Genomic DNA, 19,793 nt, shown 5'->3' with positions numbered 1-19,793 from the left:
TGGCTGCATAATATTCCATTGTATATATATACCACATCTTCTTTATCCAGTCATCTGTCGATGGACATCTTGGCTCTTTCCACAGTTTGGCTATTGTGGACATTGCTGCTATAAACATCGGGGTGCACGTACCCCTTCGGATCCCTACTTTTGTATCTTTGGGGTAAATACCCAGTAGTGCAATTGCTGGATCATATGGCCACCCAGATATTCTTGACATCAGCCAGCGGCTACTGGCCCTCGAGAGCGGCTAGCAGGTGGGGATACTGTGCTAGGACAGAAAAGGGGAACTGGCCAGAGAGAATGACATCTCAAGTGCCCAAACCTAAGCCACAAAGCTGTTTCCCTGGGCACGTTCCAGCAGTTAGGACAGTGGGAGGAGGAGGTGTCCCCTCCCCAGCTCGGGATTCGGAAGGAGAGGGGGAAGAGTCCATGTGGATGTGGGCTTGGCTCTTAGGGTCATCGGCTGAGTCACCATCTGCACACTCACCCCCGGGTCAGCTCTCTGGTCCATCCTGAGTCCGCAAACGGACTTCCTTCCTCCAGGACCAGTTCACCTGCCCCGACGAATATGAAGACCCAGGGGTCCTCTATGAGGCCATCCAGTCCTTTGAGAAGAAAGTAGTGATCTGCCACGAGGGTGACCCGGCCTGGAGGGGCGCTGTGCTATCCAACAAGGAGGAGCTGCTCACCCTGCGGCACGTGGTAGACGAGGGCACAGACGAGTACAAGGTCATCATGCTCCACAGGAGCTTCCTGAGCTTCAAGGTTATCAAGGTACAGTGGCCCTATCTCTCGGCTGGTACCAGCGCTCGCGTCCCTGGGCCAGCTTCTCTTTCAGGGACACGGTCTTGGGGGAGCAGAAGTGGGCCAGGGGGCCAGGGTCATTCCTGCCCCTGAGAACTAGTGTGTAGGCAGGGGCTTTGGCAAGAAGTCCTGGTAGACGCCCATGTAGATGAGGGTCAGGATCTGGCTTATCTGTAAACACTTTCTAGTTCTCTAAACTTCCAGAACTTTAATAACCTATTCCTGGACCTGAAGGCTTTCTAACCAGTATTTCTTCTCTTTGTATTGCTTCAAACACTGGATCGAAAACAACAACTTTCTTTTTGCCCTGTTTCCCCATGAAAGTGGCATCATACCCATCTTCTAGGACCGCTCTTCTGGCCTGACCGTGGAAACGGCTTCAGGCCAGAGTGATGTAGTCACCGATATTCAGACCCACAGCCCTGCTCACGGTCTGTAGGGTAAAACCAGCAGACTGAAAACACGCGCCGTCATCCGCTCTCCTCCCCGTTCCTTCCCCGACCCGCAGGTTAACAAAGAATGTGTCCGTGGCCTCTGGGCCGGCCAGCAGCAAGAGCTCATATTCCTTCGCAACCGCAACCCAGAGCGTGGAAGCATCCAGAACAACAAGCAGGTCCTCCGAAACTTGATTAATTCCTCCTGTGACCAGCCTCTGGGGTACCCCATGTATGTCTCCCCGCTAACCACGTCCTACCTAGGGACCCACAGGCAGCTGCAGAGTGTCTGGAGCAGCCCCGTCACTTTGGACGGCATCAGGACGTGGTTCCGAACCAAGTGGTTAAGGTAGGCCTTTCCCACCCAGGCCTTCATCCAGATGCTGGGGGTGGGGGGTGCATGTAGAGCTCCCCCATTTCTGGTTAGAGTTTCACTGTTGACCACCATTTCCACGTACGATGAAAACTGCTATTCCCAAGTGGCCTAACAGATCATTTGTCTCCACAAGCAGTTTCAGAGGATGAGTCGGGGGGAGCCTCACACAGATGAGACTCTGTGTCCCTCACACTGGCTGAGGCTGAGGTCTGGCTCGCGTTCCTGCAGAGGTTGTGGGTCTGCAGGAGTAACTGTTCCACCTCTGTCAGGGAGACCAGGCCTGAACCCCCCCACCCCCCCACCCCGGAGTGCGGCTCTCATCCAGTAAGCCCTCTGCCTGCTTGTGGAAAGGTCTCGGGTTAGCTGGAATGGATTCGAGGAGGAGCAGCCGCGGAGTGTGGCGGAGCTGCTCATCACAGGCCCCAGAGCCCAGGGTTCTTTCGGAAGGGCAGGGCTGTAGCTTATTCACCCCAGGGCAGTTTATTCATTTACCACGCACTGGCATTTGGGGACCAGGAGCCCCCCTCTCCCCTGCCACCCAGGCGTGCTGCTCACCCGTGGAGTGCAGTCTTCCACCCTGACTCCGACATGGGTGGGGGGCGGCCCTGGAGGGGGCAGGAATGTCTGCTGAGAGCGCTTGAGGTCCCTCTTCCTTCCCAGGGTGCGCAAGGGCTGTGATTCTGGCCAGGGAGGCGCCGGCAACATTGAAGACGTGGACGGGAGGGCTGCCCCCTCTGCAGGCGGCGGCCACGCTCTGGGCGGTGAGAACCAGGAGAGCAGCACGGAACAGCCCGGAAAAGATGGGACCCACCACTGGTCGCCCCGCGAAGGGACACAGAGGACAGGTGGGTGCAGCGGGGCCTCAAGGTTACTGATCGAAGCTCCTTTGGTCCCAGTGACCAACGCCACAGGTGATGCTGTATTCTAGCCTGCAAGAGCTCCTTCTTGCAAAAAGAAAATAAATCAGGATTGGGCCAAAGGATGCCCCAAATTCACTGACTCTGCTCGCAAAAAAACTCTGTTAGACTCAGGTTTTTTCCTTTATCCATCTCTTGTCTATTACCGTAGCCAGCCATCTGTCTGTCCATCTGTCCACTGGCCACTCCCTCCATCCCACCTCTCCCTCGTTCGGTGGCCATTGGATCGTGCATCTTCTGTGTCTGGCAGTGCTGTAGCTACTGATCCAGGCTGGCGTGTGCATCCTTCTGAGAGTGGATCCTCTCCCTCTCTGAATCTGTGGGCTGCACAGACAGGCCTCCTGCTCCCCCATTCCTGCTTCTCTCTGGTTCCCACCTCCCCCACGTACACCTGACATTTCAGAGGGTAACAAAAGAGGGGAAAAGGGATGCCAGCAGACGGGATGGAGGAGGCACACTGGTCCACGTTTGGGATGAGTTTAAAGTCTAACATCAATTTTAAACTAATGCCCAACTAGTTAGGCTCACCCAGATGGATGAGGTTCCAGAACCCGCTCCACAGGGGGCGGCTGGGTTAGGAAAGTTGACACTGAGGGCTCGCAGAGGACATACCAGGTGGATGGATGCAGGAGAGGCAGATGCTCTGTCCTGGTTCCCGCCAGCACATCAGTGCTTGGCTTTGCGCTTTGCAACCTGTGAGTGATTCCATCTTTTGGCCTCAGTGCTTCCTCACCATCCAGAAGCCTTCATTAAGTGCCTCTATGTGCCTGTCCCACGGGCCAGCTCTGCACCAAGTGAGTTAGCAAGGGACAGTCTGTGCCTCCTGGAAGTGCCCTAGGCAAGGCTGAGGATTTAACTGCAACAGGATTTACAGAAAACACGGGCAAGACGGAAGATAGATAGACAGCTGATAGAAAGAAAGAAAGAAATGAAGAAAGAAGGAAAGAAAGAAAGCAAGCTGATAGTAGAATAATACAGATACATAGGGAGATAGAGAGAGACGCAGGTGACTGATGGATGAACAGATAGATGAGACCAAGAGATGGAAAGATGGAAGCTAGGAAGGAAGAGAAGAAGGTAGGTAGGGAGAGAGAGGGAGATGGGTAGCTGGGCAGAGTGGCTGGTGTTACCTGCTCCTGCCTGCAGCCAGCTGCCCTGAGGGCTGAGCAGAGCCCCTGCCTGGCCAGAGGCCTCAGTGCTCCAGACTCACTCTCAGGCTGGGAGTGTCTTACTGCTTCGTTAACACTTGTTATTGCTGCATGAGCAATGTTAAGTTTCAGAATCACTGAAGCGATTTTCCAGATGGGAAAATGCAAGGTAGCTTCCAAATGGAGAAATGCCTGCGCACTTGGCACGTCTGTCCAGGTGACTTGTCTGCACCAGAGAAAGTCTGGAGTCGGGGGAGGGGGCTGGGATGGGCTGGAGGAGGCCCGAGCTCTTAAAGAGTTGGAGGCCGGTGTGCTGGACGAGCCTGGGACCCCGTGAGATGCCTCTTCCCTTTTTTACGAGTAAAAAGGGGCCAACGCTGCTTGGCCTGGCAGACGTGTCCCTCCCTAGTGTCCCTAGTGTCCCTCCCTCCCCTCAGGACCCGGACACCCTGGGTAGTGAATGTTCTTCCCATTCACAGCCAGAGGCCTGCAGCTGGGAGCACATACAGATTTTTGTGGCAGATGTTGGAGCAGGATCTTCCAGAGCCCAAACCAGCTGTTAATTTTTCATTATTGCTTCTTAAAACGGCTCTTACCGAGGTCACTCCTGGCTTTCTGTGCTCTACACTGTACCGAGGCGGGCCTGGGACATCAGCCACAGGCCTGGGCTCCCAGCACACGTGACCGTCAGTCCCCACCTGCAGCCCGAGGCTGCCTCAGGCTCTGAGACCCGCTGTCGTCTTGCTCAGGGGCTTGATGGAGCCCATAGCCAAGCACCAGTGGCTTTGAAGCCATCTGCCTTGCTGCTATCCCCTCCTGTTGTGTGCCCACCTGCCTGCCCGCCAGGGTTCTATCAGGCGCACCCCTGCAGCAGTGATAAATCGTAATAATAAGTAACAGTTCCCCAGCCCTCACTGCTGCCCAGTGTCATCCTGCGTGCTTTCCAAGTGCAGATTCTCTGGTCCTCACCGTGACCCAACGAGAGAGGCCCTCCCTGTCCGCATCTTGTAGCTGAGGAGACAGGGCACAGAGAAGTTAAGTCACTGCCCAGAGTCACCCAGTGGGGATTCAGACAGACCCAGGCAAGACGAGCCCAGAACCTGCCACCCTAACCACCGTGCATGGTCCCGTCACTCTGGCCCTGGGGACGCTGCGTCACCTCATCAAGTGCCGCCCTTGTCCCCAAGCCCAGGATCGAGCTGATGGAGCCACCATCCCGCACCTGCTCCAGCCCTCCTTCTGGCCCACGAGCAGGCAAAGCAGACACCCAGTTCTGGGGACAGCAGCCAGCCGCCTTCCTTTTTGTCCCTGCTGTCCCCACAGGCCTGCCCTGTGTCCACAGGTGGACAGGCCTACAGAAGGAGGGCGTGGCCCCCTGCAGAGGGGCAGAGGCTGGGAGGGACAGGGGCCATGGCCCGAGGCCTGCCCTCCCTTCCCCGCTTCGACCACGGGAAGAACCTCTCTCTTGCTCTCCTGCTCTCTCGGGCCCTGCTCCCAGCCCCGACAGCGGCACATGATCATAAGTCTCCGCCTTGCCGCCGGAGGGGTGTCATTTTGGACCGTTCACATCAGCCTTCACCCCCTCACTCAGCCTCTGATCAAATGCCACTTGGAGAGGCTCCAGCAGGCAGGCCCCAGCAGGTCAGGGCCGGGGAGTTGTCTGCCGCCCCTGGGCTGGGTGAGATGGGGCAGGGGCAGAGGGGCCCTTGGGCTCCGTGGGTGCTCCTATCCAGGCCTGCAGACGTTAGCGCCAGCCACACCATGCCCCATCTCTACCCTGCTGACAGCCGCAGGAAGGCCCAGCATCCATCCTGGGAGGGGAGCCCAGGCAAGTGGTCCGTGTAGGCTCCGGATCTGGGCCTTGAATCCTGAGTGCCAGGCGCCCTACACAGGGCTCTAGGCAGGAGTGTGTGGGAGCGGGTCGGCTTGTCCCTTGTTCCCATGGCTCCCTGGTCCTGTGGGGGGAGGTGGGCGGAAGGAGGACCTGTGTAGGGCCCTCTAAAGTGCCAGCTAGGTGGCCGCTCAGCGGGATGGCCCCCCCCCAAACTCTGAGAGCTGAATTCCACCACTGTCACTGAGGCTTCCCTTAGGGCTAGACACTGGGTCCTATTGCCACGTAACCAGCATCTGTTCATCACAGCCCAGACCACTGGCACCAGGAGCTGCTGATCCTGTTGGCTTGTCCTTGGTGCCCCAAGCCCCCTGCCCAAATCTCCCCAGGGCCCAGCTTTACGTCTTTCAGGAGTTCTCCAGGAACCCTAGTTGTGGACACACTCCTGGTGATGCCTTGGGGACAGGACTCTGGCCACATGGAGCTGGCACGGTCCTGGGAAGAAGAGGGACCCCAAAGGGCAGCTGAGGACCAGACCCCTGGTCTCCCACAGGCGGCTACCACCCCTAGAGCATCCAGGCTGTGTCTCTGGAGGCAACCAGGATCCCCAGCTGGTCTGCTCAAGGGTCCAAGTGCTTCAGAGGGGCCACCCTTTCCAACCATTTGGATTAGCGTTCCCAGGGGGGCCCAGTGAGCTGAGGGAAGCTGGGGGTCATGGGTCCCAGACAAGAGATGGCGGGGATCACCCCCCCTCTCCGCCCCCCCACCCCGGCTGAGCTCTGGCTGATGCGGGGAAATCTGGGGGCATCCTGGCAGAGTGGGTCTCTCAAAAGAAATCTAGAAAGGACCAAAATGGGTACACGAGAGGGACAACCTGCCTCTCCCACACTCAGGACGCAGACACCTCTCCCACCTGCCCCCTGGAAAAGTTCAGTGTCACCTTCTTTTTTACTACCACGTGGTTGAAGCCATACAGGGCTATTTGCCACCTTCTGCAGAGGTTCTTTGCACCTGCTCGCTCCCTGTGGGCAGTACAGGACAGGACCCTTGTCTCTTCTCTCCCCATCCCTTGGCAGTTAGAAACACGCGCCGTCTTGTGAGCCCCATGTCAGAGCCCCAGGACTCGGGGGACCAAAGCACAGGAAGGCAAGAGCTTCCTGAGGCTTCCGTGCTGTGTACCCTTACACCTGGTAAACAGCAAGTGCCCGCAAGTGCCCGCGGCACCGGGGGAGAGCACACCCAGCTGGGCCTCCAAGGTCTGGCCGGGACCCCTTCCACCCACCTCCTCCTTGGCCGATATGGATGGCATGGGCACCCAGGGAGGGTTTCTGGCTCAGAGAGGGCTCAGGGCACAACGTTTTCCATTCCTGAGGTCCTGTGTGCAGAAGCCCCAAAGTCCCAAGGACAGGAGGCCCCGAGACGGAGCCGCTCTTGGGGAGCGGCAGCCCCACCTGGCTGGCTGGCTCTGCCCCTCGGACCTGCTGCTGAGATCTTTCCATGAGACGCAGCCAGTGGTGGGAAGCCGCCACCCACCATGCCCAGCAGGCCAGCATTTCCCATCCCCAAGGGGCTGTGTCTTCTCTGGCTTCCTCGCCCTCCGTGCAGCTGAATCAAAGCCCTGTGCCCACATGAGTGGAGACCACAGCTCCCAGAAAGGAGGCCAGGAGCCTGCCCAGCCAGCGCAGCGTCGTTAAAGGCCGTTTGCCAGTCAAGGGGAGGTGATTCCTGTGCCCCGATCTCTGGCCTTGGCCTGGAACAAGAGGAGAATCCCTGACCCAGCTCCCTGCCCCAGAGGCCGCCCTCCCGTGCACAGTGAGGGCCTAAGGGCAGCCTGCAGGTGCACACCCCGGGGGTCTCAGCCTCTAGGGCACAGCATTTTCTAAGCTTCCCAAATGGTTCTAACGGCCAAGGATAAGAAGCCCTGTCCCCATGCTAAAGTTCCCAGGGCTAACTCTGCACCTAATCGGGGATTTAAGAAGCTCTAAGGCTCAGTGTGAGGTCAGTTTTGCAGGCTGGTCCCAGCTGTCCCTTCCTGCCAGTCCATGTGCTGAACCTGTGGGGACGATGCAGTCATTGTCACTTCAAGGGGGCCAGGAGGGCAATGGCCCGTACCACACACTACCACAAAGCAGACAGTGACCACCCATGCGCTCAGTACCGTGCGGGAGGGAGGCCCCCGGGGGGTCGAGGAAGAGGGCTGGCCTCTCTGAAAGGGCACGACCGAGAAGCTGAGCCGGGTAGCAATGATGGAACCGTCTGAAGGGTGAAAGTGAACCAAATTCTAAGAAAGGCATCTTGCTTTATGTGGCCCAAACTCAACTCCCATGACTGGGGCCGCACCTGTTCCTTGACTCATTTCCCAGCTGCACGTCCCAATCCTGGGCCTGGGGTCCTGCTCAGGCAGGAGCACTGTCCCCAGCCTGCCACCCTGTGCGTCTGCTGGCCCTGCTGTGCCCAGCACTCACCGTGCGGCCTCAACTTTGGCCCGACAGCCTACCATCTTCTTGCCTCGCTACAAAGTAGATGTCCCAGCCGGGACGGGACTGGTCCCTATTGGAGAGGCTGGTGACCTCCTTGCCGAAAACAGTCAGGAATTCCTCGCTAATCTGAATCCCAGATTGGGGAGGAAGACTCCACCCTTCAGCTGGTGAGGATGTGCACCATGGCCTTCCAGACAACCATCCGAGATGAGAGAATGGTGCCAGGCTAATGAACCAAGAAGGGTAATTTTTCTGGTATTTCCAAAACCCAGGTTCTGAGGAGGTTTTCCGGGGAAATACTCATAATCTGATAATGAAGTAATTGGCAAAGTAAGTTAAATTATCAAATAATGATCCTGGGTAGCACAAATGCATTTGCATGGCTTGCTTACTCGTTCCACTTGCAAAATGAATTTAGAAAAAAATCAAGAACCACAATAACAACAGAGAGCAACAAGAAAGTCCGAAGCGAGGAAATGAGGGGAGGTACCCCTGTCTTGCCTTGAACATAGACCATTCCCCTCTGACATACAGATGGGTCTTTGTCCCCTGGTTTTTGGAATTAGCTGAGAAGTTCCCCCACCAAGCGCGGGTGGTCTGCGATCCAGCATCAAAATCACCGACTTGCGGATGAATGTGGAGTATTTTTGGACAGCAATCAGCATTACCGTATAAATCACAAACAGATGTTTGGCCTTGTTGAACTCTGGATAAACTAACAAATCACCGTCTCTGCTAATTGTGACTCGTCAGGGTCCCTTTCCTCCCCGTGTTTCCCTGTGTAAGAGTAACTTAGCTCTCCAGCAGGGATCGGCCAGATGGGCCCCAGCTCCCGGTGAGAGCCCCGTGCCGGCGAGGGAGGGGGCTGCCCACACTCATCCCTGTCCTGTGGGACTGTGAGCAGCACCATGGGGGGCGCCCCCCGGGGTCCCAGCGGGCAGGCAGGAGGCAGGAGAGACCGGATGGGGACACCTGTGTGGAAACGGGCACCCCACCATCTCAGCATCCACATCGCACTAAGGTCCACATGAGGCAGAGGGCCCTTACAGCCAAGAAGCCGCTGGGGGGGAGGAGTGGGGCTGGAGGGGACCCCTGGAATCCCCATATTAACGCATGTTCCCTAAGGAGTTCTCTCTCAAGGACATGTCAATTCTCGGGACCTCCTTTAGACACACGTAAGTAAATTAGAATCACCAGATGCACAATTAATCATTTGGGCTGAGGTTGAACGTGAGAAAATGCACGGGACAGTGCCCAGGGGCTCACCCCTGCACCCCCTCTATTCTTACCGATGGAATGCCTAATTGTGGAAGCTTTAGGAGACACGTCGATAAGGCACTTGCTAGAACTGTGACCTCACTGACCGCTCCCTTCAAAGTCATAGCTGAACATTAGAGCCTAGTGATTCCCGATACTTCAGTTATGCGACCGAGCATTCCAGCGAGCACACGCTTTCCTCCCCCTGCTTCCCTACAGAGCTGCATGGGTAGGCTCCTTCTCCCCTCTGCTGTGGCAACCTGTTCTGCTCTCTTCTAAAGGCAGAAGGAGTCAGTCTGTCCAGGCCCCTGGGGCGTTATGCCAAAGGCCGGCCACGCTGAGCTCGTCCGGCCCGATCCTAGAAAGCCACCAGGCCTTCCTGCAGACGTCCACGTCGGTCCACGAGTTGGCCCAGAGGCTCTCAGGCAGCCGGCTCTCCCTACACGCCTCGGCCGCGTCCCTGCACTCGCAGCCCCCGCCCGTCACCACCATGGGCCACCTGAGCGTCCGCGAGCGGGCCGAGGCGCTGATCAGGTCCAGCCTGGGCTCGTCCACCAGCTCGACCCTGAGCTTCCTCTTCGGCAAGAGGAGCTTCTCCAGTGCCCTGGTCATTTCTGGACTCTCTGCTGCGGAGGGGGGCAACACCAGCGACACCCAGTCGTCCAGCAGCGTCAACATCGTCATGGGCCCCTCGGCCAGGGCCGCCAGCCAGGCCACACGGGTAAGGGGCTCGGCCGGCGGGGGCCAAGGCAGGTGTGCGGGCCGCTGGCCTGACGCCCCGCCATCCGGCTGCCTGTAGACTCCCATCGCCTCGTCCACGGGGTTCCCTGAGTGACACACGCCGGGTAGCGCTAGACAGGGGGTGTCCTGGCTGTGCGCAGAGGCAGACAAGTACGCAGCGCACGTCCCGTAGGGGCCCGGGTCACAGTGGGCGGTACTGACGGGTGCCCGATGCCCACGCTCAGCAGAACTGCTACCCCGAGCCCTGAACCGGGGAGGGGAGCGGGAATGTTCTCTGCAGATCCACAGAGCAGGAGCCTGTTCTGCTTCATGCTCTTTTCACATCACCCTGGCCTGAGGGACAGGAGAGGACTCACGCCAGCACTGGAGTTAGATGCTCACAGATTCCTAGCGCCAGATTTCCAACTGCCGGGGGTCCTCCCGCTTGTGTGTATGTGAACCTCAGAAAGAGACAGGTGGAAGGCCTTCCCCTAACTACACGGTGACTTATGCAGAGCTCCGTGCCAGCTGATGTTGGGTCACACTTGAGCTTCGTCAGAGAGGAAGGAAAGAAGGAAGTAAAGAGACCCCCGGCCCTTCCCTTCGGTCGGGAGGGAGAGACCGGGAGGCACCGGGCATACATGAGTGTCACACCGGAGGTGTCGCGTGCCCCTTCTGCAGGCTCACACTTTCTCCAGCCAGAGGCTGACGCTCTTTGCAGAGCACGAGGGTCACCGCCTGCCCGGCTTCGGTTCGGGGTGGGTTACTTGGAGGTGGAGGATGGGGGCCACACCCCTGGGGGAAGCTCCACAGGCAGGGGCCAAGGGCAAGCAGGCTGCTGCCCTCAGGAGCTTTAGCTAGGTTAATTAGGTAACTACACGTCTAAACAAACTTCCCTCTGTGTTTCCATTTCCTCAGAAAAAAATGCACAAAATCACACACATTTCTCGTCCTCCCCCCGCCCCCGCCAGTCTGTTTAAGATACCGTCTGTGGGTGTGCGTCTGGGATTCTGGCAAGTTCCCGCAGGACAATAGGGTCCCTGGCACTCTGAGCACCGGGATTACTGTTGGGGCACCAACCTGCCGGACTTAGGGTTTCCGCCAGGGGGCAATGCGTCCGTGTGTTTGGGGGGCACTGGCCGGACCCCAGGACGTGCAGGCACACAGTGACCTCTTACCCGAGGGCATGTCCATCACCTGGGGGAAGGTCCCCGGGTTCAGAGCCCCCAACCCACCCTGGCACGGTACACCCGGGGCCTCCATGCTTTCGGCGGGGGCCAGCCCCGCGGGCCCCCACACCGCCCTCAGACCCCCTGCCACACGGGCGGGCGGGGTAGGCCACCCCCGCAGCGGCCGCTGGTGGTCAGAAGCGGCCTTACATGTTTGCTGAGGCTCCCTGCTTCTCTCTCTCTCAAGCACTTCTCTGAGCCGTGTGAACCCACCGAGGCCACCGAGCAGGGGCAGCGTCGCGACCGCCGTCCGGCTGGGCCCGTGGCAGAGAACGGGGCACTGCTGTGCAGGAGAGCCAGCCAGGAGGACATGGGCCTGGACGACACGGCCTCCCAGCAGAGTGCTTCGGATGAGCAGTAGGGGCAGGGGCTGGAGGGGGGCCCTGCTCTGCAGCCGTGAGAGCCGCTCTAGCAACCCGAGGGACGCTACCTCAGGTTCTCGAAGGACGTCTCCCATGGCGATGAAACACGTGACAGCACACCTCCCTCCCCTCCCCGCCCCCCCGACGCTGCTCCAAGCTGCCCCCCCCACCCCCGGAGCTCCCGGGCGTGGCACGCACAACTTCCAGAATTTGAAAATTCTAACAAAAGCCAGGTAATAGCTTAAAACAGCTAGAGTAAATAGAGCGCCTAAGTCCCTCTTTCCCGCCCTGAAGAAAATAAGACCACTGCATGTTAACCGATTGGCATTTTGGACACTCCCGTAAACCACGTTCAAGACGCAGTAGGGTTCCATCGCCGCCTAAAGAAAACCTCACCTCTTCTAGCACATTTATGCAGATGTTAAGTATAAGCCAACGGCAGCTTTACTGAAACGTGGTAGTGCATGCAGTCATGTCTACACTCTACTAGTGACCCGAGTGTAGACATCGAGTCCTGTGGGAGCGTGGAAAGCCATCCGGACTCACGTGACGCTCCCCATGAGTCAGGCCGGTCTCGCCCGGCGCTCCTGTCCACTCGCAGGAATGTTCGCTTGTTTTCCGAGCCAAGCCATCCTTCCCGTGTCATAGAACACTCGCACACACCTTTGTTTTGGGAATTAAAATGTTTACAGTTATGGCTGTGTCCGGTTGTGTGAGTTCTGGGGTATCCTTTACTGTGAGAATGGCGTTTGGGCAAATTCTGGGACCTTCCCCAAGTGAAGCCTGTCACTGGGGAAAGCAGAAACCTGACTTCTTGTGGATGTACGGGAGGGTGAAGGGGTCCTGAAACACAGTCTATGAAGAAGAGCATCACTGACCTGGTGAACCATCCCTTCTGGAAAGACAATAGCTAGAAGTAAGTCATTTTGGGGATAGTCCCACGACTTTCTTCAAGGTATCTAGGATTTGAAGTGTGGGGGCTAGGGGAGGGCACAGCCAAGAATTTCTTTCCCCCTGGAAGCAGATGGTAATTTTTTTCAAAGTAAGGATTGCCAATTAATAATAATAGGTGGGCTCTGTAATCAGAGACACTGTGCATCATTCTCAAATCAGCCATCCCTGGAGATGCAAAGTTGGTTATTATTGATTTAAATGCAGGTGTCTGTCTAATGAGAAGCTGAGAGAACCTCATGGCAGTTCTCTAAGTTGGCCAAACCAAACTTGGCTGGCAGTCCCTGAAATCCTCTTGGGCAACTTTATAGCCAAGCCCTAAGGACCGGCCCTGAGCTGTGAGCGTGACCTCCCCACAAAGGGTATCTCCTTGAATTAAGTCAGCCTGTTTCGGGCTGACCACCCTCTTGGGCACCCAGAGGTAAGAAACCCAGAAAGCCACTGCGTTCCACAGAAAATGGATCTCCTGACAGAGCTGGAAAACCAATAGGTCGAGAAACAGTAATGCAGATGAGAAGCCAAAGTGCTCTGGATGCATGTCACTCCGCTCAAGATTCCTGAGCTGCTTCTCTAATCAATGACCCGATGGCTTATCCGGGTCATCTCGGTGCAAAGGAAGCAGACAAGGATGGTCATGGTTTGTCAACAACAGTAAGGCCCAAGTCCTCCGATCCGAATACAAGTCTGCACTGTCTGAGAGAGTAAAACCGTCTTGGGTGTGCATGCTGGGAGTGCGTACACACACACACACACACACACACGTGCACGGGTGTGTGTGCCCCCAAAGGGAAAGATGGGGTTGGATGCACTTCTGGACCCGCATGCCTGTCAGCAATGCAGTCACGCTTTTTCTCTACATTGTGGTAAAGAACCTTATATTTACAACACGTGAGCCTGTTTGTTTTTATTTTGAGAGGACACATGCGCGGGTGGTGGGGGTGGTGCAGAGGGGAAGGGAGAGAATCTGAAGCCTGACTCGGGGCTCCATCCCACGACCACAAGATCATGACTCAATTCGAAACCAAGAGTTGGGACATTTAACCGACTGAACCACCCAGGTGCCCTAATACACACACACACACACACACACACGAGCTTGTTAATCTGATCTTCAGCCAGGCAGCTGTTTATCAGGGTGTTCCTTGCAAAAGACTGGATTCGCCCCCATTTAAAAGAAATATTCCTAAGGTGACACCTCCTGCTGGGGCGATTTAAACGTGCTGCAGCATATAACCGCAGGGTTATTTTATGCATTTGGACACTGAACGAAATTGTTTCTCCTCTAGAAATGATCTAAAAACTGTAGTGCTTGGTTTTATATAAATCATGGGGCTAATCTGGCATTATTGATTCTAAATTTTGCACTGGGTGCTGAGACCATCTGTTTGGCAAGTAGTTTTCTAAAATCACTTGATGCTCCAGCTTCTCCTTGCCCGTAAAGTGTGCAATGCGAAGACCCTGTATACTCAGCCCCTTAGGCCTTCTCCACTGCCTGCGGGTTTTGTCCAAGTCATTATGCTCCAGGGACATGGCACCTGACACCAACGTGCATGCACGCACGCGTGTGCGATCTTCCCAGACACAACCCTCATGAACTCCGAGACAGACAGGAAGAGAAAGAGGAAAAAGGCCCATTCCACGTTTTCTGGGCCACCGTCGCCCCCCACCTTGCGCTTGATGACTTGAGGACTGGGAATGGAGTGAGCCATGTACATCAGCCATGACACTCAGATGACAGTCTTTGCATTTGAAAACTTGTCCATCTCTGCACTTGTGCTTATTCAGAGGTAAAAAGAAATCGTTTTTTAAACGTGTGTGGTAAGTGGCTGGTGGTACAGTCCGCTCCGGGGGAAGAGGAAGGATCTCGTAAACTCATTCTCCAAATCAGTTCTGCTCTGTCCCATCCAGCCATGTTATTCCAGCTTAAGTTCGTCATACAGCAGTGCATTATGTCCATTTCGCGCTTTCCAAAGTGAATTCTTCCTTCCAGTTGGCCTCGGACCCAACTGTCTGCTAAGTGTCTGGGTTTGCTTGGAGAGTAGGCATTTCAAACTCAGGAATAAATGAGAACTGCTGACGTCAGCCTGTCCTTGCCACCACACCCCTTCCTCTCCGAGAGCACCTCACCTCAGGGAGCGGCTCCGGCAGGGATGGTTGGATATGCGCTCGGCTCCTCCTCTGGTCCTGGCCTGGCTCGGGAGGCGGGCCTCAAACGGTGCTCCGCCTCTTCCTCCTTTAAACCTCACCAGAAAGCCCATCCTTTCTGAGGCCCTGAGTCAGAGTTATTTGTGAATTCATCCTATTTCATACCACAGACGAGGGGGCTTAAACAGCACTTACTTCTCATGGTTCTGGAGGCTGGGAAGCCCAAGATCAAGGCGCCAGCAGATTCGGTGTCTGGTGAGGGCCTGCTTCCGGGTTCACCGACCCCCCCCCCCCCCATCTTCCTGCCATGACCTCACAGGGCCGAGGGGAGAGAGCCCTCTGGGGTTTTTTCCATAAGGGCAGTGATTCCATTCCTGAGGGCTCCACCCTCATGACCGCATCCCCTCCCAAAGGCCCCACCTAACACCATCACACCGGGGGTCAGAGTTCAACATTTGAATTTGTGGGGGACACAAACATTCAGACCATAACATTATCCTTTAGTAGACGTCATTTCTTAAAATAGAGGGATGGCATCGGATACCTTCATACATGCCCCTGATCATCCCGTTTGACCAAGTAATACAGTAATAATTTAAGGACCCTGCCATAGCGAACACTCCATGCTTTTCCAGCTAATAGCTGCTTCGGTTTATCGCAGCTAAATGTCAACGCTGAGATCTGGGGGCACATGCGTTGAAAAGGACAGAAAGCATCAACACAATGGGAGAAGTAGAAAGAGCAAGGGCTTTGGAGCCACAGGGACTTGGTTCAAACTCTATCTGCCACTAAAAGCACATGTTTCTTTACCATTAGAGAGCGAGCACGCAGAAGCTCGCAGGGCCGCGTGCACGGTGGGGGCCGCCCCGAATCTGTCCCGCTCAGCGGATGGCTGCCAGGAGCCTGCGCCGCTGGAGGCCAGTAACGGCGCCATCCAAGGGGCTCCCTTCAGCCAGGGCAGAGCAGCTGAGGCCTGAGGCTAGCTCTGTCTTCAGGGGCACACAGGCGACACTTCCCCCCGGCCTGTCCCCTTTCTCAGGTCACCTGAGGCCGAGAGGGGCTCCTCTTTGGACGAGAGTAGGTTTGATGCAGGGGCCGGGCTCCCAGACCACACCTGCAGGCAGTGCTCCTTCGGTCCCAGGGAGCCTGCAGAAGTCACACCAGCCCGTCGGACATCATGAGCTCGGTCTCCCTGAACAACCCACCCGGGCGGGGACAGGGGCACAGGGGATGCCCCCTTCCCCACACTGGACCAGGCACCCTTCGTATGAGATTAGTTCATCATCTAGGAGGCCCTTCAGATGTGACCCCTCAAAGGCTTAGCAAATCCACACCAAGCTTCAGGAGGTTCCCTTGGGGGAACGACGGACCAAAGGAGCCCGTCCCGGGCTCCCGACCGCCATCCTGGCTCTGAGACGCAAGTGATTCCCGGGCAGTGCGCCCAGCGCCTGGCTCATGGGACACCCTAGTCTAGGCTCCACACGCCTAGACTGGGCCTCGGGGACAGAAGGGGGCATGCCTGGCATGAATGCCAGCTGGGTTTGGAGCTAAGGCTCGTTGCTAAAATACCCTGGAAATTCATAGATCTTCCCCCAAAATGACCGAAAAGCACACAGGGCTCACGTGTTTGCAACCACAGCATTTAGTTTCTTTTTATTAAGCAATAAGCAATCAAATAAACAATGAGATGGCTGGGGAGGACTTAAATGGCTTTTTTCTGAAGTAACCATTTTCAAAAAACCGAGTAACTCATATCCCCGTGAACTGAAGCACCTGGAGAGGGGGTTAATTTTCATAACACGCAAAATTGATTAGGTAGCGAACGCCCTTCTCCCCCTTCCCTGGAACACACGTATTAACTTCGATGGGGGCAAGTTCCATCTAATACTCTTGAAAACCATTTCTCATTTCATAATTTACCGAAATCATACGCACAACTGCAAGAGGAAATAAACAAAAACCTCTCGGCATAAATAAGCCACAGCGGATTGTTCATCTTGTCGCGCCAATCCAGCCTTCAGGCTAATTTGATCTTTTAAACATTTCATGGAGAACAGCTGTCGGGCTTTCTCTGGAAAAGCCCATCAGGTTTCGTAAGCCCGAAGGCATAAATCCTTGACAGGCGGGGCACTGATCAGGCTCGGCGCGAAGCAGCACATTTCTTCAAGCGCACACCGCAGGGGCTCGAACGGTCTTCACTTCCAGCCGCTCTGCACACACGTCACAATATCTGGCAAAAGGTGGTTTCTGTTTTCCTTGGTGACCTGTGGGGAGAAGCAAGAGAGCAGGCTTCAGAGTCTTTTCCTTTTCCTCAATCCTCTGCTAGGCAGTATTCTCCGGGAAGAGCCCTGAAGGCCCAGAGAAGGGGAGGCAGGTTTCGGGACTGAGGGAGGAAGCCCAGCTCGCGGGTACGCTGCAGGCAGGCCAGGTCCAGTGGGATCCCAGCCCCAGCTTCTGCAAAGGGACAGCTTGGACTGTGGAAACTTTACCCGGTGATCCGTTTTTATTTTTCTTTACGAGTACAAGGGAAGCGTTCAGACGCCACCCGGGGCTTTGGATGGTGGGCGGTCCCCCAAGTAAGGGCAGGGCCTTCCTGCTGGGCCTCCCCAACATTCACCCATTCAACATTGATGGGGTGTCAACCAGAAACTGAGCAAGGTGCCGGGGACAGAGGGAGGACTCCATAAGGAGCCTGCAGAGCAGAACAGAGGGACAGACAAGGCCAGTGAGAACACCGATGGTCAAGGGTCCGGGAGAGAAAGTCTGCGGAGGCGCAAAGGAGCCGGGGCGGGGCGGGCCGGGGTGAGGAAAGGCTTCCACACCGGTTATGCCTGAGAAGGACCCAAGCAAAGAATCCTGCAAAGATGAAGTGAGTGCATCTACAAAGCCAGTGGTCAGTGCCGGTGGATCCTGAGAGGACAGATGGGCCTGTCTGCCCACCCGTGTGCCAGGCGAACGTCTGATGAGGAGATGCATAGTGGGCTTCGCCCCCCCGGCTCCCCCACATCCACTCGCCCTCCCTCCAAGAGCGCTCTGACCTCCCTCTGGGAGACGAGAGTCTAGGAAACTAGCTCTGGGTCCGGGACTGCAGGCTGGGCCCTGAAGATCCAGAGCACCTGAATCCTGAAAGGAGTGAGCTGAGCAGCCAACGGCTGGGCCCCCCTCCCATCTGTCCAAGGATGTGGTGCACCTGTCCTCGCCGTCGCTCCCCAGTAGCTCTGGTCCCACCGACACTAGGACCATCAGCTTCGCCTCCAGCTTGATGAGAAACCGCCGCACAGCCCGGCAAGGCTCTTTGTTGCTGTGCGTGCTCAACTTAGCCCAAGTCCCTTTCTGCTGTTTGCTTTCAAGGAAGTGCGCTGATGGGAAGGGAGAGCGGGAGGCAGGCGGGCGACAGCAACAGGGGTCTCATGCCTTTAGGAGCAGAGTGCAGGCGGGCCACTGGGGCCACTCGTTCCCTTTCCTGCCCCCTGACCTCACCAGGAATGACACCAGGCTCCGCCCTCAGGGTCTGTGAGTTTACTGTGTGCCTCGAATGGGGGATTCCCAGATGAGAGGCGTCTGGGGCCACTTCCTCCGGAACGGTCACATTTATGAAGGAGGAGCTGGTGGAGGAGCCGGATTTCACAGGCGCGGGGCTGCAGAGCTCACTGAAAGGAGCCCCGAGGAGCGCTTACATGCTGGCACCATCCCGTGTCCCTGGGAAACGCCCTGTCCTCTCCAGCGGCACCGTGACGATTGTGGGGCAGCCCTGCTCTCAGGACCCAGCCTACGAGCGAGACACGCCTCCTCTCTCCCACCCGCTGGGAGGGAGCCCCCCACCCGCCGCTGGGAGCTAAGGGTGCCCAGGGCAGCGGCAGGACATCCCACACGCTGAGGCGCTCGCCAAGCCTTGCTTCCACAGGAAAAATAACACCTGGAAAAGATACATCTTGGAATGTTTTCATGTTAAAAATTAATGAAAGCGGGGCGCCTGGGTGGCTCAGTCATTAAGCGACTGCCTTCGGCTCAGGTCATGGTCCCAGGGTCCTGGGATCAAGCCCCGCATCGGGCTCCCTGCTCGGCGGGGAGCCTGCTTCTCCCTCTCCCACTCCCCCTGCTTGTGTTCCCTCTCTCGCTGTGTCTCTCTGTGTCAAATAAATAAAATCTTTTAAAAAAAAATTAATGCGGAACTACATTAATATTTGGCTACCCCCCCCTTTGATTTCCCTAAGATGATTTCTGAGAATTACGCAGTAAGAGGTCTATGTGAAACTGTCGACGGCGTTCATCATGACGCTCCCTGTAAACCGAAGCCAAGCTCAAATGCGAGAGCGAGGAGAGCATCACCTGTCCCCCTCGGGGGCCTTTCCCGGCATACACAAGCCCCGTCTTGTAGTCAACCACCAGGATTTGATTTTGCAAAAAGTCCTTCCCGAGAGGCTGGCCAGGCGAGGGCTCCAGATGCAGAAGCAAACAAGGCAAGGAGGACTGAACAAGGTAAGGAGGACTGCGGGAAGGAAGCTGGTCCACCCTCCGCTCTGCACTGCGGCCTCCAGAGAAAGACGGGAAGCCCAGTGAAAGCTGAGCCCCTGCCTGGCCCTTGGTGACTTGGTGACACTTAGACCCTGACTTCCATGGGGATCGGGGCATCTCATTCACCCTGTGTCTGGTACACAGGCGGTGCCCAGTAAATGTTTATTGAATTCTAAGCTGAGGAGGGTCTTTGAAATATAGCTGAGTGGTAAAAGATTATGAAGACGCTGACCATCTCAAGCATCCAACTTGCTCTGTGCTGCCTGCAGAGGCCACGGGAGGGCCTGAGAGGTCCCAGTCAACAACCCGGGCACCAGGACATCAGGGAAGCTGTGACTATCTGGACACAGGAACAGGCAGGAAAAAATGCCCCTAAGGGCCTAGACATACTACATGCAAGAAAGCAAAACGAAACCACATATTTTCCTTGAAACTGTGAGAAGGACCCTGACAAGTTCCTAATAAGCACTGGATTACGGAAAGAAATTGGACAATGCTCGTTATAAGTTAACACATATCAAAAGTTATTACTAACCTGTTTCATGTTGTGTCTTTATTTTATTGAACCTAAAAATAGGATTATTCCTGAATCCAATCCCTCTAGCTCTATTTTTTCCGTGA

At 56.2% G+C, this 19,793-nt stretch overlaps 2 protein-coding genes across 7 annotated transcripts in view; one reads left to right on the top strand and one right to left on the bottom strand.

The window, feature by feature from the left end:
• Positions 1-12,256, top strand: part of PCNX2 (pecanex 2) — a 316,535-nt gene extending 304,279 nt beyond the window's left edge. For 4 of the 5 annotated variants that reach the window (XM_081824289.1, XM_081824287.1, XM_081824288.1 and 1 more), the window contains 5 exons: positions 547-777; positions 1,316-1,590; positions 2,278-2,462; positions 9,532-9,971; positions 11,387-12,256. In XM_081824289.1, coding sequence (XP_081680415.1) covers positions 547-777; positions 1,316-1,590; positions 2,278-2,462; positions 9,532-9,971; positions 11,387-11,560 — 1,305 coding nt within the window. In that variant the 3' untranslated portion in view covers positions 11,561-12,256. The remainder of the gene's footprint in view (positions 1-546; positions 778-1,315; positions 1,591-2,277; positions 2,463-9,531; positions 9,972-11,386) is intronic. The other variant, XM_081824290.1, reaches the window with a different exon arrangement.
• Positions 12,257-16,283: 4,027 nt separating this feature from the next.
• The window catches only part of NTPCR (nucleoside-triphosphatase, cancer-related), a 30,061-nt gene continuing 26,551 nt past the window's right edge, over positions 16,284-19,793 (bottom strand). For both annotated transcript variants that reach the window (XM_006745094.3, XM_031041047.2), the window contains exon 5: positions 16,284-16,921. In XM_006745094.3, the coding sequence (XP_006745157.1) occupies positions 16,853-16,921 (69 nt within the window). In that variant the 3' untranslated portion in view covers positions 16,284-16,852. The remainder of the gene's footprint in view (positions 16,922-19,793) is intronic.

Source organism: Leptonychotes weddellii, chromosome 6 (assembly GCF_054177405.1).
Source record: "Leptonychotes weddellii isolate Sample4059 chromosome 6, ASM5417740v2, whole genome shotgun sequence".
NCBI classification, from domain to species: domain Eukaryota; kingdom Metazoa; phylum Chordata; class Mammalia; order Carnivora; family Phocidae; genus Leptonychotes; species Leptonychotes weddellii.
Note: the sequence above shows the minus strand (reverse complement) of the source record. Positions and strands in the feature narration are given on the sequence as shown.